This window comes from Podarcis muralis, chromosome 4 (genome assembly GCF_964188315.1).
Source record: "Podarcis muralis chromosome 4, rPodMur119.hap1.1, whole genome shotgun sequence".
Classification (NCBI taxonomy): domain Eukaryota; kingdom Metazoa; phylum Chordata; class Lepidosauria; order Squamata; family Lacertidae; genus Podarcis; species Podarcis muralis.
In genome coordinates, this window is record NC_135658.1 from 57,004,448 (window position 1) to 57,028,826 (window position 24,379).

The 24,379-nt window shown below is 42.6% G+C and overlaps 1 protein-coding gene across 3 annotated transcripts; it reads right to left on the bottom strand.

Moving 5' to 3' along the window:
• Positions 1-10,837: 10,837 nt before the first annotated feature.
• On the bottom strand, positions 10,838-24,317 carry WDR4 (WDR4 tRNA N7-guanosine methyltransferase non-catalytic subunit). 3 transcript variants are annotated; one of them, XR_013392588.1, is made up of 12 exons: positions 24,137-24,317; positions 22,871-22,933; positions 21,508-21,654; positions 19,965-20,121; positions 18,984-19,096; positions 18,104-18,164; positions 17,265-17,363; positions 15,440-15,504; positions 14,400-14,583; positions 13,742-13,811; positions 11,582-11,728; positions 11,100-11,204 (listed from the first exon to the last, which is right to left on the bottom strand). XR_013392588.1 is itself a non-coding variant. In XM_028727272.2 (11 exons), exons 1-11 carry the CDS (start codon positions 24,253-24,255, stop codon positions 11,041-11,043), a joined length of 1,242 nt encoding a protein of 413 aa, XP_028583105.2. In that variant the 5' UTR covers positions 24,256-24,316; the 3' UTR covers positions 10,838-11,040. The 3 variants fall into 3 exon arrangements, 2 of the variants coding, with proteins under 2 accessions (XP_028583105.2, XP_077783494.1); XM_028727272.2 differs by lacking the exon at positions 11,582-11,728 and having other exon boundaries at positions 10,838-11,204; positions 24,137-24,316; XM_077927368.1 differs by lacking the exon at positions 11,582-11,728 and having other exon boundaries at positions 10,838-11,204; positions 21,508-21,589; positions 24,137-24,274.
• Between the last annotated feature and the right edge of the window lie 62 nt (positions 24,318-24,379).

Sequence of the window (24,379 nt, forward strand, 5' to 3'; positions counted from 1 at the left end):
CATGGTTGTATTCCTGACATTTGTCAAATGTCCCTGAACTACTGCTATTGTCATCCCAGTATACAAATCATTGTATGTGGAGAGGAGGAACATGGGACTTCAGATCATTAGCTCAGACTTAGTGCACAGTGGGGAATTAGCTATCCAAACAAAAATCCAAAACTGAGAATCAAAGAAAACACAGTTTATTACAAAACAGAAAGATTGGTTACTGTTTGTGTTGTTACAAAAATAAGACGTTTGTTAATCCAGTTGAACAAGCAGTTCTGGCATTACATCTACCAAGTGGTAGAGATTGGATGGATCTAATGTCAAGTATAAAGAGAGGGAGAGAAGTACAAAAGGTGCCAGACAGACATGCATGGAGCTGATTAAAGAGGGGAGTTGGAATGCAAATACTACATACTGCAGTGCCTTGTGAGCACCTGCATGAGAGCTAAAAGGAAAGACAGAGGGAGGGAAAGAGAAGCTGAAGCACAAATATCACTTATTCCAAGGAAGTAGGTGGCCTTCCACCCTACCAGTTCAGTGGGCAGTAGCTCCCACGGGCTTCTAGTACAGTAGAAATAAAATTACCGTACTTTTCCATGTATAAGCAAGCTTTTTTTACTGTAAAATAATGTTCAAAATGAGGGGGCCGTCTTATACATGGATAGTGCAGATGGGGAATGAGCGATTGGTTGCAGCCGCTAGCAGGAGCTTGTCAGCGGCGATTGTGTGTGTGATTGGTGGCTGCGGCAAGGGCTGCTGTGGATTGGCTGCTGCTGTGGCAATTGGGCTGATGATTGGTGGGTGCAGCAAGGGCTGCTGTGGATTGACTACTGCTGTGGCAATTGGGCAATCCCCCCCCCAAAAAAAACTGAAAAAACCTGGGCACTCCCTGTGACATTAACATATGAAAGTGCTGGAGGTGAAATAGTTAAACAGGTTACCCAATCAGAACCCAGGGGGGTGGAGTCAGAGGGACTATAAAACCAGCTCTGGGAGGGGTGAAGGGGAGAGTTCGTTGGGAGGTTGGTTGGAGTGGGAGTGAATTGGGATAGAGTCTGTGGGTAGGTTGAGTTAGTGTAGCGAAATAAGCTGAGTCAGGAACTAGGAAGACAAGTAAATATCTGAGAGGTGGTTTAGTGAGTGGGAGCAGGCAGCGGAAGTTATAGGTCTGGATAGGCACCCCATGATTGTAATGGACCGATACCGTTTATGAAACCACACGCTTGTTAAACTGCAATAAATAAACAGAAATTTATGTTCCAATTTAACCCTGACTGGACTCAGTATTGTACCAGGTAGGGCCTGGGTGGTGGCAGCGAGAAATAAAGTGGTGGCACAGGGATCAATAGACGGTGAAACGTCTGGGAACCCTGTGTGATCACTACACTCCCAACCCAACCTTTTTGCTCAACAACTCTGGGCCATCTCCCCCCATTTCTTAAATTGGAGGCCCCCAAAATAGGGGTTGTCTTACACACGGGGGCACGTTATACATGAAAAGAATACAACAAGAACAACTACTCTTGTCCCTTAGCGAAAAGGTATGTGTGCCCACAAGGCAGCCATGGAAGTCTCTTACAAACAGGGCTCATTTACTTGGGTCCCAGTTTGCAGTATGACTTGGTTGGATTTGGTTGACATTTTCCTTAATGGGGAAACATTAGAACCTGTCAAGTGGAGAGAAGTGACAGCTGTAGGCTGCGTGAGTGGCTTAATTGGGATTTCTTCCATTAATGCCCTTAGCAGACCCAATAGTGCTCCTAGCAATCATTAGGTGGCATGTAAAACATATTCACACAATTTAGTGTCACAGTAGCATGAAGAGGCCATCAATATTTTCTCCTTTCTATAATTTCAGTTCTAAACCCCCCCCCCCACTTTGTTTTTTAATGGATAATGCAGCTCTGCTTAAAGAAGGTTGATTTGCTTCCCAAATGAATAAGCTGATTATATCATATTATAGTGCACTTGTGTAGACAGAACTGTCAATCTGTCAGCTTGTCATCAGATTCTTATAATCTTAACTGTTGAATAGTTTGTAGCTGAGCACTAATAATGGCTTTCCACCTCACTGAAATATCTGCATCTTAAAAAGGTTGTGCAACAAGCTATCAACAGGCAAGCTTCAAAGTTTGATATACACATTTTTGCTATCGTTTTCCCCTAATACAATGCATTTCTAAATTATATGTGCATTTTTGTACACATGGGTAGGAGAATTACATCACAAAATTCAGAGAAATAAAAAATTTGAAGGATAGTTGCATTTTGGCTTGCATATTGGTCTAAATTAGAGAAGCGTGAATTTTGTAGTTTCTTATTAACATTAAATTTCTTGCCTATCACTACTGTCAGGTGTCTCCTGCTGCTGTTTTCTGCAGATGCAATAGAGGCGGTGAAGAAAGTCGTCTTCACCGTTGCTATCCCCACTTGGTAGGCTCGACATTGAGCTCTAACCCGTGTCCAGTCAGCTTCAGAATGAGTTATCCTCCACAGGCTCTCTAGCTATCTCAGTGATCGTTTCATTGCCCTCAGATCCACGGAAAACCATGGGGCTGTCCAGGCTCCATGCAATCAGAGAGGCCACTTCAGAGCCAAACAGTCAATAGCCCTGGTTAACTCCACATTCCAGCTGGCCACCAGGGGATCAGCTGAAAGGCCATCAACATGGGATAAAGCATCCCCTACCACTCTTGGAAACCATTTGGATCCATTAAGTGGCGGGGGCGGACCCCAGGCTGCATACAGCTGGAAAATCAGGGTGCCTTATAGGCCCTTCTCCAGCATTGGTAACCTGTGGCCTTGCAGATGCGGCTGAACTACAACTACAGTCATCCCTGGCCACTGGCATACAGGTTGAGTCTGATGGGAACTGAAGTCCAACAACATCTGGAGGACCACCTGTTCCTCACCACTGAAATCTGCTGAAAGTGTGGAACATATTACTAGCAACAGTAGACCTGGTCCTTTTCTCAGCTGCCCAGTGAATGTATGAAAAAGACTCTCGTTCCTCCTCAAGTGGATCTGATGTACATCCTACATGCACCCAAGCCCCACAATTCACATATATACAAGGAATCACCAGCATCTACATATCCTTACTACAGGAAATGGCAATCAAGGGGCCTGTGCAATACGACAGATTTCCATGTACAAGATTCCCATTTTCAATATGGACAGAGAGGTCCCTGCTTTATTCACACCACTGAAGTCTGATTTTGCATTCCTATGCCAAGCCAGTAACACAGGAAGCTGCTAAGCCATCCGTCAACAAGCAATGCAGAGGGGGGAAAGGAGAACCAGATGGAAACATTGTGCTTCCCCTTAAGTGGCTATTGGAAAGTGACACGTAACAGGAGATTCCTTGTAAAATGAAAAATGCTCGAGGTGTATAACGACAGCCAACTAACAGTAACATGTGTTCTTCTTGATAAGGGCTCCTTTTGTGAGGCTGAGTATCCTAATCAGACTGAAGCCAAAGCTTTGAAATGTGCAGCTGAGGACGCACATGGAGCAAAGTGAAAATGGGCTTCCTCAAGACTTTTTTTTTAGAGGATTTTCCAGTACTGTTTGCAAGGAGTAACACCTGTGTGATTAAAGTTCAGACTGGAGTAGACTCATGGCCAATAAAGCACTGCAAAGCTCTGAAAACAACCAGTCTTCTAAACTATTATACAATGGAATAATCAGATGGTATAATCAAATCTAGGCAATTGTTAACAAAACTTAACGTATTATGAAAAGAAGCAAAGAAGGATGAGCACTTAATTTATTCATTTTTAAATGGAGACTATTTAGAAATCACCAGATTGCATCAATCCAGAATAATGCTCAGCCATATATTTTTTTGCTTATTTTTTCCTTTGGCATATATAATTTTTCTTGCTCTTTTTTCTTGTGGTTTTTTTTTTCTTATTGTCAAAGAGAGAGAATCAATGGAAGAAGAGAATTGATATAGCTCATACTATTGAATAAACAAATATGAGCAGTCTTTGTATTTAAAAAAGTCCGGACTAATTTGACCTGCTACCATACCTGATGGTGGCAGAAGGGCTTGTAATCAGGGAAAGGAACCAGATTTTTAATGAGAAAGTCACTCACCTATTTTTGAACAGTAGATGAAAATACACTGACATAAAAACCGACTTATAAGGCACAGCAATAATAGCTTTATTCATGATCCCACTAGGGCAGAACCACACTAAGCATTTAAGGCTTATTCACTGCACATTCCCAAAGCATCCTGGGAAATGCAGTTTGTTAAAGGTGCTGGTAATTGCAGCTCTGTGGTGGGGAAACTACAGTTCCCAGAGTGCCATGTGCTTTAAATGTGCATTGAATAAGCTTTATATGTACTTCAGCTGCTGCTTGGGGAAGCTCCATTCTGTGATCACATCTTAATTCAATGGATGCTCTGGCCCACTCTGCAACAGGGATTTCCTATATTATTATGAAATCTGATGTTTCTAGATCTTCCCAGTCTGACATTTCTCTTCTTACATGGAAGCCTTCTCCAACTTGGTACCCTCCAGATTTTTTGGGAGTGCAGATTTACTAATGCACATTGCCTTGAGATGTCTAATGAGAAGTGACCCACATATATCATAAATATCAATAAATAATTCTAGCATGGATGTGCTAAAGGCTTGGGCTGATAGGAGTTGCAATCTGGAGGGCACCAGATTGGCAAAGCTTGTTTATGGGACTGATCCACTTCTATGAATCACGTCATTACACACAACACATACATAAGCTTTTTAGTGCTTTAATACATTTTATTGATGTATTAAACACATTATTTATTTAATGTTAAACCACAGAGCCTAGGACTTGCTGATCAGAAGGTTGGCGATTCGAATCCCCATGACGGGGTGAGCTCCTGATGTTCGGTCCCTGCTCCTGCCCACCTAGCAGTTCGAAAGCATGTCAAAGTGCAAGTAGATAAATAGGTACCGCTTTATAGCGGGAAGGTAAACGGCGTTACCATGCGCTGGTCTGGTTCGCCAGAAGTGGTTTAGTCATGCTGGCCACATGACTCGCAAGCTGTACGCCGGCTCCCTCGGCCCATAAAGTGAGATGAGCGCCGAAACCCCAGAGTTGGCCACGACTGGACCTAATGGTCAGGGGTCCCTTTACCCTTACGTATTAAATTGCCATTTAATACAATACACTGGGTAGAAGTCAATATCATGCTATTACAACTGTTCCATCTGCCACATGCAATGATTTCCCCCCCTCCTTCCCCCACGCTCTTTCTGGGGGTCCTCTCATCCTCCCCAGAGCCAATTTGGGGGGGGCAAGGGCCCCCTTGTGCAAGCCGAAGTCCTTATGCAACGCTTCCATTGGTGTGGTGTATTAGATGAACCCTGCACAGTATGTACTTTGAAAATAGTTTTTGTTTCCCCTTATCTGTTTTGTGCCTGCAGTAGTGAAAGTGAACAGCGCTGCCTCTCGCCCTCCACATCCTTTCTAACCTGAAATGTATTTATCTCCCAAAGCCCTTGGGGAGATAAATACACGCCGGGCTCAAAAAGCAACTGAGGTGATGGAACCAATGCAAGTAGTTAAAATAAACTAGGTCTGCAGTTTTCTTTTCAACTGCTGCTATTGTTGTGATAGCGGCTCCCTTCCGTTCAATTACAGCATGCACAATTTTGCACCTGCAATTAATTGCCGGCATTTATCCTTCTAACTGTGGGCGAAATTGCAGCTGCAGAAGCAGAGACAGTAACTGAAATGCCGCTGAAGATCAGACTAATATATGCCTCACGCATAACTACATCAGACTTATTTCTATGCTCCGCAGGCTTTTAAAAACCTATTATAAGGTAATTAATATCAAATCTACTTCTTCGGCCGTCTTTCAAGCTGAGGATACTCTCAGGGGTTCTTTGTCACCTGAACAATCAGCAAGAGCCACACCAGATCTCGAAAGTCTTTTTGGGAGCCCAATCAGATGTGTACGAGTTTGTTAAACATGAGCTAGGCTATAGAGAGAGGGTGGGATAGGTCAACTTTTAATATAAAATGGAGTGCACCTGCCTTACTCTCTACTGTGCTTTCAGCTGGTTTCCCCCAGCCTACTTCCAGTGCTGAAAGGGAGCCAAGCAGGGGTGTTGATGGCAAGCAGCAGAATACCAATGAATATTTAGGGTCGGGAAAATGGTAATGTGTGGAAGCTGAGGTGCCAAATGTGCATGCAGAAAAATCGGATCTCAACAGCTCATTTACGATATGAGGCCCCTGTCTGGAAGCACCTGCATTCTCCTAGAGATGAAATTTAAAATAATAATAATGGATTGATTCGAAGAAATGTGAGCACAACTCTGAGTAGAACACTCTGGCACTGCACTACTCCAGTGCCAGATGAATACTTATTTATTTAGTGTTTCCAAGCCAATCTAATTCCCCAAGGAAATCCTTTTGTTTTTCTCAAAGAAATCCGACAGCTGGAAAAAAAACAGCAAAAAGAAATCCCTGTTGCTTCAGCATTTCACAGAGCTCCTCAAAGACATGGCCCAAGCCACCTAAGAGCATTTTAGAAAGCATCTTCCTCAGCATCTTCCCCTAAGACAAAGCAGAGACCGTGACTGAACAGAAACAGACACCAAAAATAGGGACGGTTGGAGCATACATGGTTAAGTGAGAAATGCAGGCCCCTATTGGACAGTGCCTATGCCGTCACTGGCTGTGAACTTCCTTTCCCAAAGCTGCGTCATTATGTGAATGGTTAGAACATTTGATTGAGAACTGCTCGCCTACTAGGAGTATTTTTTTCAAAACATAGATCTAAAAGCAGTCATGTACTGCTGGCTTTCCATTTAAAAAGAAATTCAGTACGGGGGTGTTTATACTGTCTGTGCATATGTAGCACTGGAGAACTCATTCAACCTCTTCCCTTTCCCCCCCAATGGTGAACAGCAACATCTTGAGGGACAACAACCTTCCTCCTCTCTCCACTAGGAGGGGATAAGTCCTACTTGCGTTACTCAGTTCCCATGGAGCAGGAGTAGAACTATTTTCTCACCCCCACCAGTTATGCAGTGGGGGCACACCTGTAGAAGGAAGCCTGTCCTACACATGTAGGGTTGTTCACACAATGAGGAGTACCTGTGTACATAGATAAAACTCAACTTTCCAGACAACGCATGTTGGTGTTAGCAAGGCCACTGGGACGAGGGGCGTTTGTGACGGCAGCTTTGTTTTCCAACTCCATGGGATTGTAACAGTGTGAACTGAATCCCTGACTAGGGCTACAGTATGTGCAGCCTGTTCAAAAAGGCAGGCAGCTTCGAAAACTTATTATTTCATGGACAAAAGCTGTAACTTGCATGGCAGAGTATTCCACACACGTTACTTTTTTCTGTCCAAAGGACAGTAACCAAGCCCTTGCACTGAAAAACCAGGCAACTGGCTTAGTACTGCATCTGAAATATATTTCTGATATATTGCACATGGGGCTCGCTCTCTCTCTTTTTAAAGAGAATGAATACATTTTGGAATCTTAAAAAAAAAATACAACTCATGTGCTCATAACAAATGCAACATCTACTATATTTCATGTGCTTTATATTCATTTAAGCACACAAAGCACTGACCTAACAATGAAAAGAACAAAGAGCACCAGCATGCAAATATTCTCCTTTATCCTTCCCAACAAAGAATCCACCTATTTGCCTCACAGAATGTGGGTGTGTAACTAAGCAGTGAGTGCTTAACTAGGAAGCAGCAGCTCCGACACAAACAGAACCGTCAGAATGAGAGTGTGTGCTGTACCAAAACATGGTCACAGACTCTTTAATAGACCCTTTTAAGTTGCAATTTGAAGTTTCTTTAGAGCACAGCCTTCCGCACGACGACAATCTCATTTGGAATAGTTTGGACAAAGGAAAGGGAAGAATTACCTACTTATAACTGAACATTCTGATTACAGGCACCAATTTGACAGCACAAAATGTGACAATTGTTTGGGTGAGTGTTCTGGGCATGGGTTTTATCTGGAGCAGGACACCCAGGTGTTTTGATGAAAACTCTTACGAGACAACAAAGGAGTCTGGGACACTCCAATATTTAATTGTGATACCACATGGACTACTTTTTGCCAGGAGCACAGCAAATAAAAGGAATTGCAGATTGCTACTGAACTACAAGGGTTACTTGGCAGTATCTTCCATGGTTTTCAGAAAGACAATACCCAGCTATTGCTTTAAAAGTTCACAGGTTAAATCACTGTTCTCCAACAAAGTAGTTCTGTTAGCTCAAGGGTTTCCATTTATGTAATGCAACTTGTCCACTTCCCACACACCCTCCGGAGGGTTGGGGAAAACTACAGAACAGATTTAGAGAGCATGCATATATTAGTGAAAAATAACACACCAAAATGCACTATATTTGGGGAAATTGCTTTGCAAAAATATGTATGTTAGGCAAAACATACACATCCCAAACAGTGAATACTTGGAGAAATTCACTAAAATGCTGGACTATCATGAGGGCTTTGTAAAGAAAATCACAAACTGATGTGGGAATGTGGAGAACTGAACTTAAGACCGCAAAAGCCATCTCAGACCCTATGATCTGCAGGTAAGGCCTGGTTACCAAGGACAACCCAGCTGGCAGTGACCTATGACGGGGCCTTTTCAGTGATGGTTTCCCATTTGTAGAATGACCTCCCTATGAGGCACATCTGTCTCCATCACTGTCAACTTTCAGGTTGAGAAACACTGCATTAAATTACCAGGAATATTCACAAACCAGAAAATAATCCTATTGAGGTCAATGATTAATCAGCTCAGTAATGGCAATCCACAGCTCTCCACTCCTGCTCACGTTCACCACTGCTTAAGATGCTGCTTGAAACTCAGGGCAAACTTAACAGGCTGAGATTCAACACTGTTTGTGTAGACAAGCTTTGTGTAACAATTGCAAGTTGAGTTCAGAATCTACCTCAAGGACTTGGATGGCTCCAAACCAGGAGCTGCACATGTCCTCTGGGGGTTTAGACTCTGAACATTACAAACGTCAAAATTCCCTTTGGTTTCAGAAGCAGTGTGGAAGGCAATGACTTACTGCTTGAGAAAAGGCACCGCAATGATATGCTGCATGCACATAACCACTTGTGCAATTGTTTGATCCAGGTCTGGAAACCCTGTCCATTAGACATTGCCAGCAGGAGCTTCATCAAACCTATAGCCTTTTCTTTCGTCTTTTCCTTGATTGTACTATGTGTAGTTTCCAGGTTCGTTCTCAACAGGCCTCCTGATGAGAAATACCATTCAAAAGCAGCTGGGGCAATCACTACCTGTAACTGTCTCAATCTTATGAAATGGAATTCTGAATACCTTGAAACAGCTGAGAAGCACAGGCAGAGTCTTCTAAGTGACAGAATGCTGTGACCACATTTTACGGCTTGTTTACAGCATATTATTCATTCAGTGATATGCCGCTTGTATGCCAATATGGTATATACTGTATCAGAACACTTCAGCGCCTCTCACAATCTAAAGCAGAATCTATGAAATAAAATCCTTTAACTTTGTATTATTATTTTTAAAAAAGACACTCAAGCTGGCAAGTTGCAGTCTAAATTACATCTCAAAAGTATGGATACTTTTTCCCATAGTAAAAAGGTCACCTTAATTTAGTTCAAAAACAAACAAACCCACCCATCCAGCTATCAATCAGAGACTCCTTCTAGAGAAAATTGCCCCGTTGTCAAAGGACAACTCCAGCAATGGAATCCCATTTTTGGTCCAGTAGGTCACTACACTCATCTTACACTACAAAATAAGGTAAAAGGTAAAGGAGCCATGGATGGTTAAGTCCAGTCAAAATCAACTATGGGGTTGTGGCACTCATCTCGCTTTCAGGCCGAGGGAGCCTGCGTTTGTCCATAGACAGTTTTCCGAGTCATGTGGCCAGCATGACTAAACTGCCACTGGTGCATGGAAGACCGTGACGAGTGTCAGAGCGCCTAGAAATGCCGTTTACCCTCCTGACGCAACGGTACCTATTTATCTACTTGCACTGGCGTGTTTTCGAACTGCTAGGTTGGCAGGAGCTGGGACAACAGGAGCTCACCCCGTCGTGGGGATTCGAACTGCCAACCTTCCGATCAGCAAGCCCAAGAGGCTCAGTGGTTTAGGCTCATTGGTTTAGACTACAGCGCCACCCGTGTCCCAACACTACAAAGTAACTCATTACCTTCACTGTGAAGATATTGTGTTTCCACCAGTTTAAATGCACTGGAGAACTGTGGTTATGCAGGGACTCCACAGTTATGATTTGTTGCACAATGAAGTCTCATTATGAAAGGTGAGCTCTGAGAATTATCCAAGGATATTTTGGCTTTGGTCATGTACATCCTTAGCTAGTAACTAGAACAGTCGAAAGGATCGCTTCCAACTGGAAGGGAAAGCTAAACTCCAGGGCTGCGTGGCACAACGGGATGCAGTGAGCTCCCCAGATCCCCCTAGAGATTTTTGCCTCATAAATCCTGGCTTTTCTCTGCCTGAACCTCCTTGCTGTCCACAGAGGGCAGCAAGGAGCGACCACCATTGACTTGTGAAGTGACTGGAAACCTCCTCCATCCATTCCTGCTCTCCACCTTCTTTCTGGACAGAGGAGGACTGAAGGACGTAAGGTAGGAATTGTTGAGTGAGCTTTAGGGGCCTGTACTCGACCGAGGGTTCTCACTATGGCTTATGTGGCACATGTACGAAAGCAGAGCCAAGAAAGGCTTTCGGCTTGGAGGAGCAAGTTTTACAGTGTGTCCTCTTCCTCGCCATGCATCACAATGTCATCACCCAATGACATCTACGCTGACAGTCAAGGCAAGCAGCTAGAAAGAGTTTGCAGAGGACATATTTATCACTGACAAGATAAGGAAGTGTCACCATAATAAGGCTAGATGTGTTAATGTTTGCACTTTGTGGACAATATCAAGCCAGCTTGTTTTTCAGTGTGCCAAGTGATTCAGTAGTTCTCAAACCAGCTTCTACCAATGCACTGCAAGTCACAACCAAATTCTGCACTGAGCAAGGATGCTGCTCATGTTTTGAGCTTCTTTGTCTGCCCATTTGATTCATGCTGCGGGTCCTTTCTCTTACTCTTCCGCTGCTGAAGTCTCTCTTCTTTCTTTTGGAGATAAACAGCCATGTTATCAAAAGAAGCCTTGTAGAGATTTCGGTAGCAACTTTCTTTGCCAACGGAGCCTGTAGAAGAGAGAATTGGAACAGGCTCATAGGCATGTGTTTTCCACGCACTGAGGGTCTGTTTTCTGTGCATGTCAAGAAAGGAGACTTAAAACCTTAAAATCTGAATTTGTACAAGCAATAATAAGCCAATGTGAGTACTAAAGGGGCACTGGGTGCTTTGGGAAGGAGAAAATAGGCAACTACAAATACTAAGAAAGTAAAAATTGCTTTGTTAGATCAGGCCATGGTCTTGGCATTCTGTCTTGAACTGTGACCATGATTTTGGGTTTTTTTTAATGACATTAATTAGTAAGCTGCCCCGTTACCCCACAGAATGTGTTATAACAGAAGCTGATCTGGCTCAGTAGAGAAGATAATGAAAAATAATAATTTACATATCTATTAGCTTTTCCACTTGACTGGACAACGTTAAGGCTTTGCTATATTTTCTTTTCAGCAACAATTCATTCAAGGTTTAAATATTCCTCTCCCATCTCGTAACAGAAGAAAAATTGTGATCGTCTGATGAAGAACTATCAAAGCTGGAGGGAGGCAGACAGCTATTAACATTTTGACAATAAAAAGATAACTACCTTTTCTATAGGGGTAAAGACACTAATTAAGCATCTGGAACAGGACTCAACTATCAAGCTCCCTTGTGCTAATTAGCTGCAATAATCACTGTAATCTTAATAGCCCCTTTCCCCCAGCTGCTGATAGACTTTGGATCTCTGCATGGAACTATAATTTGAGATCTAGGAAAACTATTTTGCTGTGTTCTCACATTATTCAATGATTCTTTTGTGGGTACTATCGATTAGCTGGATTTTTTTAACCTCACCTGACCTCAACAGCTTAAGGCAGCATGTAACAAAAACAAAAAAAGAGCCAGCTATCAAAGTACCATATTTTTCGCTCTATAGGACGCACCGGATGATAGGATGCACCAAGTTTGGGGGACAGGAAAACAAGGGGAAAAATACTTTGAATCCCAGAAGCCAGAACAGCAAGAGGGATCTGGCTTTTGGGATACCGTGTGGCTGTTCTGGCTTCTGGGATAACTGCGCCAAGCATCTTCAGGGCAGCGGGATGAAGGCTCCCCCTGCCCAAAGAGGCTGCGCGCAGCTAAGGCAGAAACCAGGGCAGGTGTGTCGCTGAGGGGGTGCTGCACAGTTTTCCCTCTCTGTGCAGCGCCTCTCCTGCGAAGGAGAAGTGCTGCGCAGAGAGGGAGAACTGCGCAGCGCCCCTTCAAGCGAAGCTGGAGAAGGAACAGAAGGAGACCCTTCTGTTCCTCCTCCAGCTTCGCAGGACAGGCGCGTGGCTGAAGGGTCGCTACGCAGTTCTCCCTCTCTGCGCAACACCTCTCCTGCGAAGGAGAGGCGCTGCGCAGAGAGGGAGAACTGCGCAGTGCCCTTCAAGCGAAGCTGGAGGAGGAACAGAAGGAGACCCTTCTGTTCCTCTTCCGGCTTCGTAGGACAGGCGCGTGGCTGAAGGATGACAGGCGGGCGCAGTTCTCCCACCTCCCACAGAAGCCGCACGCTCTTTAAAAGGGCTGTGCGGCTTCTACTGGCTTTTCTAGGAGGCCCACAGAAGCCTCGTGCTCTTTAAAGGGTGTGTGGCTCCTGTGGGCTTTTCTACGGCCAGTCAGTCCCTTCTCCCTCCTGGGGAAAAGCCCGCAAGAGCTGCACGGAGCTTGTGTGTGGCTCTTGGGGGCTTTCCCCGCCTGCCTCCCCCCCTGCATTTGCTCCATAGGACGCACACACATTTTCCCTTGCTTTTTAGGAGGGAAAAAGTGCGTCCTATAGAGCGAAAAATACGGTATGTTACTTTCTACCTTCAGGGAAATCTTTTCTGCAATGCTGAGGAACCTTAGCATCTTTGCCACATGACCCCACCCTGTTGCAAAGGATTCTGGGAATGTACACTCAGTCCAAGTGCTTAGGCTATTGGACCAAGACAAAGGTGTACCCATCACAGTCTTGTGGTTATAAATTGCAAAGTTGTGTAGTGGATGACAAGTTGGGGGATACTTGCTCATCATTACAGATTTTCTCAACATGGGAATTCCCGATTAGCTTTCAAATTATGTTGAATGTAACATCAATTAGCCTTTGGCCAATTAAACAATCTATGGCCATTTAAACTGTGGGAGGGGTTATTGTTTTCGTTCTTTACTGTTATATGCATTTTTGTATTTCTATATTGTAAACCACCTTGTGAACCTCAGATGAAGGGTGACATAGAAAATAAATAATAATAATAATAATAATAATAATAATAATAATAATAATAATAATACCCTGGCTTTATAATACCCTTTCCACTCCCATTCTCCCTCACATAATTACTCCAAAGGCTTGCCCAACATAACCAAATCTCAGCTGACAGCAGGGATGGGTGAACTTCCATGCAATTCCACTCTCAGAACCAAGCCTCCTCAAAGCAACAAGGCTCTTATCTAAATCTAAAAAGTTACTTTTTATGAATGCTGTAAGATGCACTCTCCTGAAATCCTACCTTGACACCCCCCTTAAACGGTGTCTCAACCGCCTTACCTTCAAATGCTGTCCAGTTGTCACGGATGCACTTTGACATTTTAATCAACCCTCTCTCTTCAGTAGAAGACTGAAAAAAGGAAAGAAGGACAACTCTTGAAATCCCCATATTAAGCACATTGATTCTCATACAGGGAAGCATGTGCAGGGCACAGCCCTCCCAAAATCTTCCATGATTTGCCCCAAACCGTGTGTGTGTGTGTGTGTGTGTGTGTGTTTCAATCTTTTCACAAAGAGAAACTGACAACAAAAGACGGAACAGGCATTCCACTCATATTTTCAGATAAAGAAACCAAAGTAGCCCTGTGTCACTGTTGTCTTGATCACCAGCCTGAGCTCTGGCACTGTGCCTTAGGCTGCTGTATATTGACCAGCATGAAAAATAAAAATGAAGCATGCTATTTGACTGGGCAACCATAGCTGCACCATGTTCTTCTCAAGCTTGGGAGTGTTTATTAAAAACTGGTAACACTGTCAAAAGATGTTGCCAAATGGATTCAGCCAGTGCTACCTAGCCTAATGTGCAGATAGTAAATAATTGACTCCCAAGCCAGCTCCAGTTCAATGCCCTTTTCCTGTATGAGTATCCCAAAGTTCTTTGCCTGACACCATAGAAGGGGAAGCACACAGTCAGCTGCAACCAGAAGGTTCCTCTCACCTGCCATTGGCCTTTCACAAGTTGGTAGAACAGAAGAGGTGTCTGCATGTCCTCCTGCAGAATCCAGAGCCCCCCTGTTTTCTCAAATGCAATGGCCCAGCCTTTGCAGATCAAGGGGATGTTCTGTTTGTGAATGAGTTTCTGAGTCTCAGGGTCAAGCTGGAAGATGGAAACTGTGGGAAGACTTTTCAGAAATGATCAGTAATGATTAGGGCTATCATTTTTACAGAGCAAATTTTGCACGCCAAGATTGCCTAGCAGGTTAAAACACGTCAATCAAAGCTCTTAGAGACCTTATGTAAAATGATGGTTGATTTGCCCTGAATTTCACATAAGGCTTAAATGTACAGATTCCTTCCGGTCATGGCCAATGCATGCAATATGATCACCTCGTAGAGCAGGGATGGGGAACCTGTGGGGCTGGACTACAGTTCCCTTCATCTCTGATCTAGGGCTGGGGCTGATGGGAGTTGGAGTCCAACAACATCTGGAGAGCCAAAAATTTCCCATCCCTGTTACAGAGGTTGCTGTAAGTCAGGGATGCCCAACCAGTCGAAGCTCAACAACTTTGCTGATGCCTCCTCAGAAGAAGCTCAACAACTGTGGGTTTCCTCCAAAAAAAAAATCTCAACAACTTTGGGTCTCACTCCCTGTGAGTGATTGTTTATAAGGTCCCCTTATGGTTCTCCCTGACCAACAAGAATGTCCAGTTCATGGTAGCACACATCTCAGATATATGCAGGAGAACTGCCCATGTTCTAAGAGATTTCCAAACATGCCGTGGATACAACAAAGCTAATGTAGCAATACGAGCATCAACCAAAATCAACTTCATTATATTATATTAACTCAGACAGGCTTAATATTATTGAAGCAAAATATCATTATCATGAACAAAGAAAAATCCACATTCTGGGTGGCCATGACTACGCTGCTTCCACAGTAATTTTAAAGCAACAGATATCTGACAGGCCTAATAATGAAATTATGTAATTTGGCTGTTGCTTCCACAGTAATTTTAGATATTCTTTTCCTCTTACCAGTCATATAAAATGCCAATGTAATTTCCTTCACAACAATAGGCTGTCCTGGAGACTGCATATTTCTGAGGAGGGAAAAGGAGATGCAATTAGAAAGAGAGTTTGTAGGGGAAGAAGAGAAGGCAACAAAGAGAAAGTCTTCATGTCAAATTCAAAAGCCCTCTTCAAGTGTTCAAAGGTCCATACTCAAACTGGATAGGGAGTTTTGAGTATCTCAGCCCTCTCCTCTCCTTTCCAAGTTGAGCATGAAGATCCGGAGGGGGGGATTCTAACTGGATTTAGTTGAATGTGGTTAGAATCCTTCCCACAACTAGGAACTATGTACAGTGGTACCTCGCAAGACGAATGCCTCGCAAGACAAAAAACTCGCTAGACGAAAGGGTTTTTTGTTTTTTGAGCTGCTTCGCAAGACGATTTTCCCTATGGGCTTGCTTCGCAAGATGGAAACGTCTTGCAAGTTTGTTTCCTTTTTCTTAACACCGTTAATACAGTTGCGACTTGACTTCGAGGAGCAACTCATAGAACGCGGTGTGGTAGCCTTTTTTGAGGTTTTTAAAGACTTTGGTGATTTTTGAAGCTTTTCCAAAACTTTCCCGACACCGTGCTTCACAAGACGAAAAAAATCGCAAGACGACAAAACTCGCGGAACGAATTAATTTCGTCTTGCGAGGCACCACTGTACAGTTGCCATAGCATAACAGTTGGGAGAGGAGGAGGTGAGGCCAGCATTCATGCTCCCCACCCGTGGGGTAATTTTTGAGTCCCCCAAAATTATTCTGAATGCCTGAGGACTAAAGTCTTACACTATTCGCAGCGAGAGTCACACATCACAGCCAAACTTCCACATTCTTGGCAGGCAGGCAGGTGAAAGGGAAGAGTAAATGTGCAAGACTGAAGGTGCCCATGACCATATTTAAATGGTGGATCCCAAGTATGCAAAAGTGTGGGGGGGGGGGTGGACAACAAACAGTTGTGTCTAACAGCCAGCACCAGTGCAACCAATAAGGGAAGCCTTAATTACCTTCCTTAGCTAGACTGGAAGCTCTCATGGTGGTATTCAGGGTTGGCCCGGCTTTCCTAGATATTATTATGCTGGGATAATCTAACCTTATACTTGTGTGAGGTTAACAAAAAGAAAACAGAAATATTCTCAAAATTAGTTTTCAGATTATTTTTGCCCGTGATTTTTGTTTGCGTGTTTGGTTCTCTTCTTTGCTTGGACACTTAATGCTGGGTGATGACCCACAGCAAGCCACAGTTTGATCTAATGGGTTGGGTGCCTGCCTTCTTCTCACATTATAACTCAACTTCTGGATGCAATTGCTGCCCTTACAGCACCAGTCCATATGCCCCTTAGGAAGAGAGGTATGCAATTTTAGCATGTCAGATTGCAATGTGTATGCACGTAGACAAAAAACCGCCCACTTCATATCACCAATTCAAGTAAAAAAAAAAGGTTGACAATTAAATGAAGGATGAAATAGATTCTGAAGTGTTTTTTAAAAATAAATAAATCTGCAAACACCCGAAGCTATTTCACTCCAGACCAACAGCTTTTCAGAGCAGCGCAATGGTTTTATTCTCAATGTAATCTTGGAGAGAAAGGCGGCCAAAAGGTTTGTGGTGCTTTGCACATCGTGTTGCAGAACTACAAAAAGCCCTCCTTGTCATTCTGGGATTAGATTTTCTGTAGTTTAAAATTTACTCTCACCTCACCTACACATACCATTCTGAAAGCAAGTTTGCCTGGAAAGGGAGAGGGAGAGGGAGAGAGAGAGAGAGAGAGAGAGAGAGAGATTCACATGTTCACAGAAAAACGCATTACCTTCTCATTTGGGGGAGCCTCAGATGTACTCAAACTACTCAGATGACAGCAGTGCACTTCCTTCCCACTTTTGTATTCCCAGAGCCTCAATGTGCAGTCCTGGGGAAGGGGGTACAGTTCAAAAGAGAGAGGTTGATTAACACCGCTTCTGTCAAGAAGAAGACAGCCATACATGTATGCACACACTCTCAACAGAATCGGATACCTGAGGCCCCTCAGATGTTGTTGGGCCACAGCTCCTGTCAGCACGGCCAATGGTCAGGGATGATCAAAGAGCCAAGCTTTAAATCCCCACACAGCCATGAAGTTCACTAACTGAGAGACAATGACTGGTCCAAGGTCAATGCCACGGGATTGTTGGAAAGATAAAAGTGGGAAGAGAACCATTTATGCCACTTTGAGCTCCTTAGAGGAAAATATGGGACAGAAATGCAAGTGATAATAAAATAAAAATAAAAGAATGGGAGTTGTAGTCGAGCAACATGTGACAGATCACAGGCTCCTCAGTCCTACTCTATGAAGTGAAAAAGGCCTATTCTTAAATGCATTCAACTTTAAATGGCAAAACCACCCAACACAAAAATGCAGCAGTGTTCTGTGAACATTCATTGTAGTTATGTTTTACATTTCCTTATTATGGTAATTGGGGTTAGATGATCCTAAGAAAGCACTTAGAAAAGTTGGTAGCTTCCTCCTCACCTCCCTAAAGGATGCTCCTGAGAAAAGTGTTTAGAGAAGGAACATAAAGCAACTACAGTATTTTACCCTCAGCAAGGGAGGAAATATGTAAGCAACCTACTAAAATTCCAGATGTAAAATGCCTCAGACAACATACATACCCCAGAAGCTGATAAGAGAAGTTCTGGATAGTTTGGTATTACAAATATTTTGCTGACAAATCTAGGAGAGAAAAAAGGTCAATGTTTATGCTGTACATTCCTAATGCAAGTAAAAAGTCATAAAGTGTGAGGTGAAACATCACCATAGCAACAGAAGGCTCTACACTGGATTAGATCACTATGTTATCTTTTAGGTCAGGAAAAAGGCACACGAACCAATTAACTACCAGTATCACTGTTTAGAAAATAGATTAGAAAGAGCAAAACCCAAACGATGAAAAAGTGCCAGAGCAGCGCATTTTAAAGAGTTTTCTGGGACAGGGGAAGATTGTAGTGCAGTATCCAAATGCAGTCAATAATGAAAGCCACCTGACATGAATTTTGATTAATAGAGAGTTGGAAAGGCTCCACTGCGTGAGTTTGTGTAAGTGGGAGCTCAACTCCTAATGTTGTCCTTACCTGACAAAACCAAGAGCTACCAGGGATGCAGCATCTAATCCAGACCAGCTCTTTGGGCTTAGAGAGCAATTCCTGAAGAGCCTGGACAGGTGCCTGTCCAACCTCTTCTTAAAACTCTCTAGTGTGGGTTGGGGGGAATCTACAATCTCCTCAGACAGCTTAAGGGTAGCCATCGTGGTGCCCTCTCAGTGTTGCTGGACTCCAGCTCCAGCCAATTCCATGAACCCCAGCATGCATGGTCAACAGACAGGGATTGTGGGGGTCACGGTCCATCAACATTGGCAGGGCACCCCATTGGCTAGCTTGCTGTGTAGCACTGATCTTAAAATATGTCTTCCTACCCCCCCTCTCCCCGCCCCCCTTATAAACAGGCCGCTCTTCCCTTTTCCTCATGTTGCAGACTTTCTACAACTGCACTTACTCTCTGTGTCCCAGGCAGAAGGACACAATGTTATGTGGTGCTCTAGTCAAACTAACTCGTATCTTCTCATCACGGTCAGCGGTCAGGATATACTGGTCATCGGGACTCAGCGCCTAATGACACAACACAGGTCACCATGAAACAGCCCATGAGGCTTTGCGGCATGCAGACACATATGGGAAATAAGTACACATCTACTAGTCTGGTTTCAGATCTCTTTGGTTTCAGATTGACAAGACTTGGGGGAAAAGTCTACAAAAGCTACTAGTCTTGAACATTTTGCTGGCCTGTTTAGTCACACTTGTCTGTGCTTATTTGTAACACACTGTGACACACAGAAACAACTACATTTTCTTCCAAATCTCCCCTGGAGATGACCCTTACTCACTGCAGGCAGCAAAACTAGGGATTCTTGACAATCCTGCCACACAAAACATAAAAAGGTTGGTTAAATTTATGGTGCAAGCAAAAGCTGGGTAAGTTTTAAATAAGCGATAACCAAAGATAATAATAATCTGGCTATCTATCTGGTTTTGCTTAAGAACAAACACATTGAAAATAATGAACACGACTAACTTAGGTCCCTTAATTTTAATGGCATTACTCTGAGTAAAACTTAGTTGACTATCAGCCATTGTTTTCAAAGGAGGTAGCTGAAACTTCATATTTAACAATAGGTTTACAACCCAAACTTATTTTAGATATCTTAAACATTTTTATACTATTCAAACCCATTCAAACCAAGTCTTCTGGATTGTTCACAAAACAATATAAAGGAATAGTCAAACACAGAACACACGTTTATGTTGAAAATAGTTTTGTTGAGTTCACTGAGCTTTCTCCACTGTAACTGTGCAGACCCAATGAATTCAGGGGAAATTATTTTAAAATGAACATGCTTAGGACTGGGCTGTATATTTATGCTTGGGACTCTTCTTTAAATAAACAGAGATGGTATTGAACCAGAAATTGCATACATACCACATCCAACAGAAGAGACAAGTGACCAAGTTCAATTGTTCCTGCATTTTCAGGCTCTGTTGTCGAGTACGAATAGACATCACCTGATTTGTCAGCAACTATTATCTTATCTTCTGCCGCTGTTATAATCAGGGAAGTACATCTTCTAATGACAGACCTGGAATGAAGAATTGACACTAATTAGGGTCCAAAACTTCCTCTTTGGAAGATTAGACTTTATAACTAAATTATGTTTGCATATCACATTGTGATTGCTAAATTTGGGGGCAGGAAGGCATTTTTCCAGAGAATGGCCACATAATTTGCATGAAGATCTATAGAAAATGAAAGAAATTAACAATGTGTTTTGATCATGTCACAAACTTTATAGCAGACCAAACCTATATGAATTAACTCCTTACTAATAATTACTTGAAAAGGGTTATTGGTAGCCAGGGGAAATAAGGCACTGCAGCTACAGAATTTTAGAAAGCCTGCCCTTTGGTCTTTCTGGAAGTGGTAACAGAAGATCTCAAAAGAGAAGGGCATAATAATCCCAGTGAGAATCCAGCACCAATGGAGTTTAAAGGATATGCATGCAGCACAGTTCTAAATCCTAGGAATAAAATTCATTCATTCATTTATGACCACTCTTAACCTGACCTTAATCTTAATCCCAATTTAATCCTACTCTTATTCCCATCACCACACACTGAACTAGCAAAAAAAGGACTCCTTTGCTTTGTCCCTATTTTTTCCTAACTTTTAAATGAATATAATTTGACACATTCACCCACAATGTAGTCTCTTTTTAGAGCTGAAAGGAAGTATAGAAACATTTTTTTAAAATAAATAAACTTCTGACACCAAAATAAATTTCTGTTCTTCATACTGGGTTGGGAGGTGGGGGGCCCTTTTATCTGAATTACAGAATGGATAGAATGTATCAAGTCACAATACAGAGAGTTCATGATCAGGTACCTGTGAAATCTTGCACATTTTTAGTGAGGATTATCATGACTAAGAACAAAATGATTGTGAAATCATCTGAGTTTCAAAAACAACTTGCAGTGTAGTGCAACAAAGTTAATAAACTATGTTACGGGGCTGCTCTTCAGCTGTAATTTTCAGAGCGGCTTACAAAAAAGACATAAAATAAAATAATACAACCAAGCAAACAAATAGCAGGCAGCTAAAACCAGCATAAAGATAAAGCACAGAGGGCTAAAACCAGATTTTATTTAATCTCTTTAAAAAATTCCAAAATTTAATCACCAATTTAGCTTCAGCCTTTTGTGAACGGAAAAAAGAACTAGGTGCAGTGTAAAGTTTTAGACTTGGGTGAGGGAGATCTGAGTGACTTTGACCAAACAACATAGGTTGCCCGTCCCTGCACTAGAGGAAGTGAAGGACACCAATAATGGGTAACTTTTCTATCAGTAAAGTTAAATATATCTGATCAGTTACAGAAAATGATCAAGAAATGTAAAGAAGTTTGTCTTAAAACAGCTCTTATTTATATGTGGGTACAAATATTTCTCCTGAAGTGCCTTCCTTTCCATACCTTACACTCAGACATTCCCAAGACGGTTTCGTACGAAAAAGGATCAGTCGTTTGTTGTCATCAGTCAGAGCAAAGTAGGTTCCTGATGAAGAAAACGTGCAGGCAAGGATATCGTTACTTGCTTCACCCGCTGACTTTCCGTCATCTCTAAAAACAATGAGAAAGTAAAAAAATATTCAAGACCTAGAGGTTTTGCACCCAGTTACCTCAGACTGCTAAGAACAGGAATTGCTATTTAGTAGGCTTGATCAATACAACATTCGTTTATTGACTAGAGTATCTGTACTACTAAGTAAATGGATACCTTATGGAATTATGTTTTCTATTATTTCAGAGGGTATCCTTCCTTCCACAAGTGTGCAGTAAGATCAGATTTTTAAAAAAAACTTTACACACCAAATCCTTTCTTATAAACAATGGTCGAAACAGAGATATCTATAGCCCACCACCCAATGGCAGATGATGGGGTAGCAGCAAAGAGACCTTCCTTCTTATTTAAAAAAAAACATTTTACGGCTAGGAGGCAGCCAGTCAGGAATATACATGTTTGCAGATATTCACTGTACTATTTTTACTTTAAAATAGCTGAACAGTACAGTGTGGTGTAGTGGTTAAGAGTGGTAGACTCATAATCTGGTGAAACCAGGTTTGTGTCCCCGCTCCTCACATGCAATTGCTGGGTGACCTTGGGCCAGTCACACTTCTCTGAAATCTCTCAGCCTCACTCACTTCACAGAGTGTTTGTTGTGGGAGAGGAGGGGAAAGGAGATTGTTAGATGCTTTGAGACTCCTTAGGGTAGTGATAAAGCTGAATCCAAACTCCTCTTCTTCAGTACTGGTACTCATTCCCAAGTAAATGCACTGAGCACCAGGGCAGCAGAAGCAAGCACCATTTTATCTGTGTAGGTGCTATGATTTAAGCGAGTTTTAAAAATGACAAACTGCATATGCCCAGCACACTTTTTATTATTAGGGTAGTCAAATAGTTTTTTGCTTGGTATATTTCTCTAACTGATCAGGGATGTGGAAGCACTTGTAAAGTGTGGAATGGTGGTGGAAGGGAGAAATATTAAATTATGTAGTTCACAACTGAAGAAAAACACACGACCATTTAAAACCCCATCCCATACCGGACTATTGAGTCCAAGGTTTAGAATCAATTAGCTGCATCACTGCATATAAGTAGTTTGTATTCCTCAATTTGTTTTTGTATTTTATGTGACATTGGTGGTAGCAGCAACATTTATTTTCAGCTACAAACAACAACTCTAAGAGATGTAAATGCCATTCAACAGAGTTTCTGAATAAATGGGAATGCAGCGGATTTCCTACTGCAGATTAAGGAAAATTTAAACAGTCTTACCCTTGATTCTGTTGAAGTTTCTCTGTTGCTGTGGAACAGTCATAAATGAAAATATCTTCATTCCTGGAAATTATATAATTACATCAGGTCAGTATTTTCCAATAAGCATAGTATCAGTTGTGTCTCATCTTACTTACCATGCCTTTTTAAACAGTAAAATTTCAAAATTAATGAGGTTTTCTGTTTCATTTTATTGCAGAGGAACATATAGACATGGAAAATACTAGGGCAGAAAACACAGAGAAGTTTTAGAATCTTTTATGAAAAGTATCTTTTACATGGTTCTTTTTTTCAAACTTCTGCATTATTACCACAGATGTCAGTACCTCTATACAGTAAATGTAATTAAATGGTCCATTATTTATTGGCCAGAGACTGATACAGAGCTTCCTTATAGCACAGCTTTATACATTTCCACTCAGAAGTATATCCCATTGAGTTAAATGGGATTTACCCATTTCACAGTTCAATTACAGAATCCGTCTATTAAGAGGGATCAGGTAGTAACCATGGGAAGTTAGAAAACAATAGGCGTGGAGACCTATTGTCAGCACTAACAATACACTGTCTACCTAGAGTAGCTGACTCAAAATAAAGCAACTCATTATATAATATCTTGAAACCCAAGTGATCATATATTTTCAGAAGAGCAGTGGGTAATACATTCTCCAAAGCAGAAAATGTGCAGAAAATAAGAAGCAGAGAACGTGCGTACTCTGATTGCTTTTACTTCTGAAAGCATTATCTATTTTGGAACCTTTTTAGCAGGAAAAAACATGTAAATTCAATCATCCTAAACCTATAAGGATGGAGAAAGGCTGTCCACCCCCTTCATCCGACCAGCATTTCATTTGTCGGAAGAGCACTGCAGCCTATTTCCTCTAATTATATAGATCAGCGTTGTCACTCAACTTTTCTAAGCTGATCAGCATTATGCACACTGACCAGCTGCCTGGATAAACTGTGTGCACACTGCCACCGGTTATTGATCCTGACCCACTGTGAGTATAAAAGGAGGGCAGCTTTGAAGTAACTGATCAGAATTAAAGGGTCACCCGGTTACCGCTTTACACACTCCGTTAAGGAAAAACACAACCCTTCTCACACAGCGGCTGCCTTACAGCGGAATCTTAACCGTGCCTACTCAGAGTAAGTTCAATGGTAAATGCTGTTAGGGCTGCAGTCTCAGCAGATATATAGACAAGACGACGGGAGAGCGAGGCTAGAAGAGGCTGAACAGGAGCTCCTCGGCCCGGTTTCACTCACCCAGGCTCTTTGTAAAGGGCCGCCAGGACCTTGGCTCCACCGGTGACCACCATCAGGTCCCCACAGACGGCCAGCTCCGGGGAAGAACCCGCAACCCCGGCGGGGTCAGCCGCCTCCATGCCTGACAACAGAGCCGCGTGCGGGAAGCCACACAGCCGTCGCCGGCAAATGACGTCACTGCGGGACTCCTTGGCAAGGGCCCCTCCTCCCCAGTTGAGGAACGGGAATCCCCACCTCTCCCTT

Coding starts and splice junctions, on each gene's coding strand:
- WDR4 (XM_028727272.2), bottom strand. CDS start 24,255: ATGGAGGCGGCTGACCCCGCCGGGGTTGCGGGTTCTTCCCCGGAGCTG. Junction 15,505..17,264: donor AGGCTCCCCCAAATGAGAAG/GTAATGCGTTTT, acceptor TTCCCTCCTCAG/AAATATGCAGTCTCCAGGAC. Junction 14,584..15,439: donor ATTGGCATTTTATATGACTG/GTAAGAGGAAAA, acceptor ATTTCTGAAAAG/TCTTCCCACAGTTTCCATCT.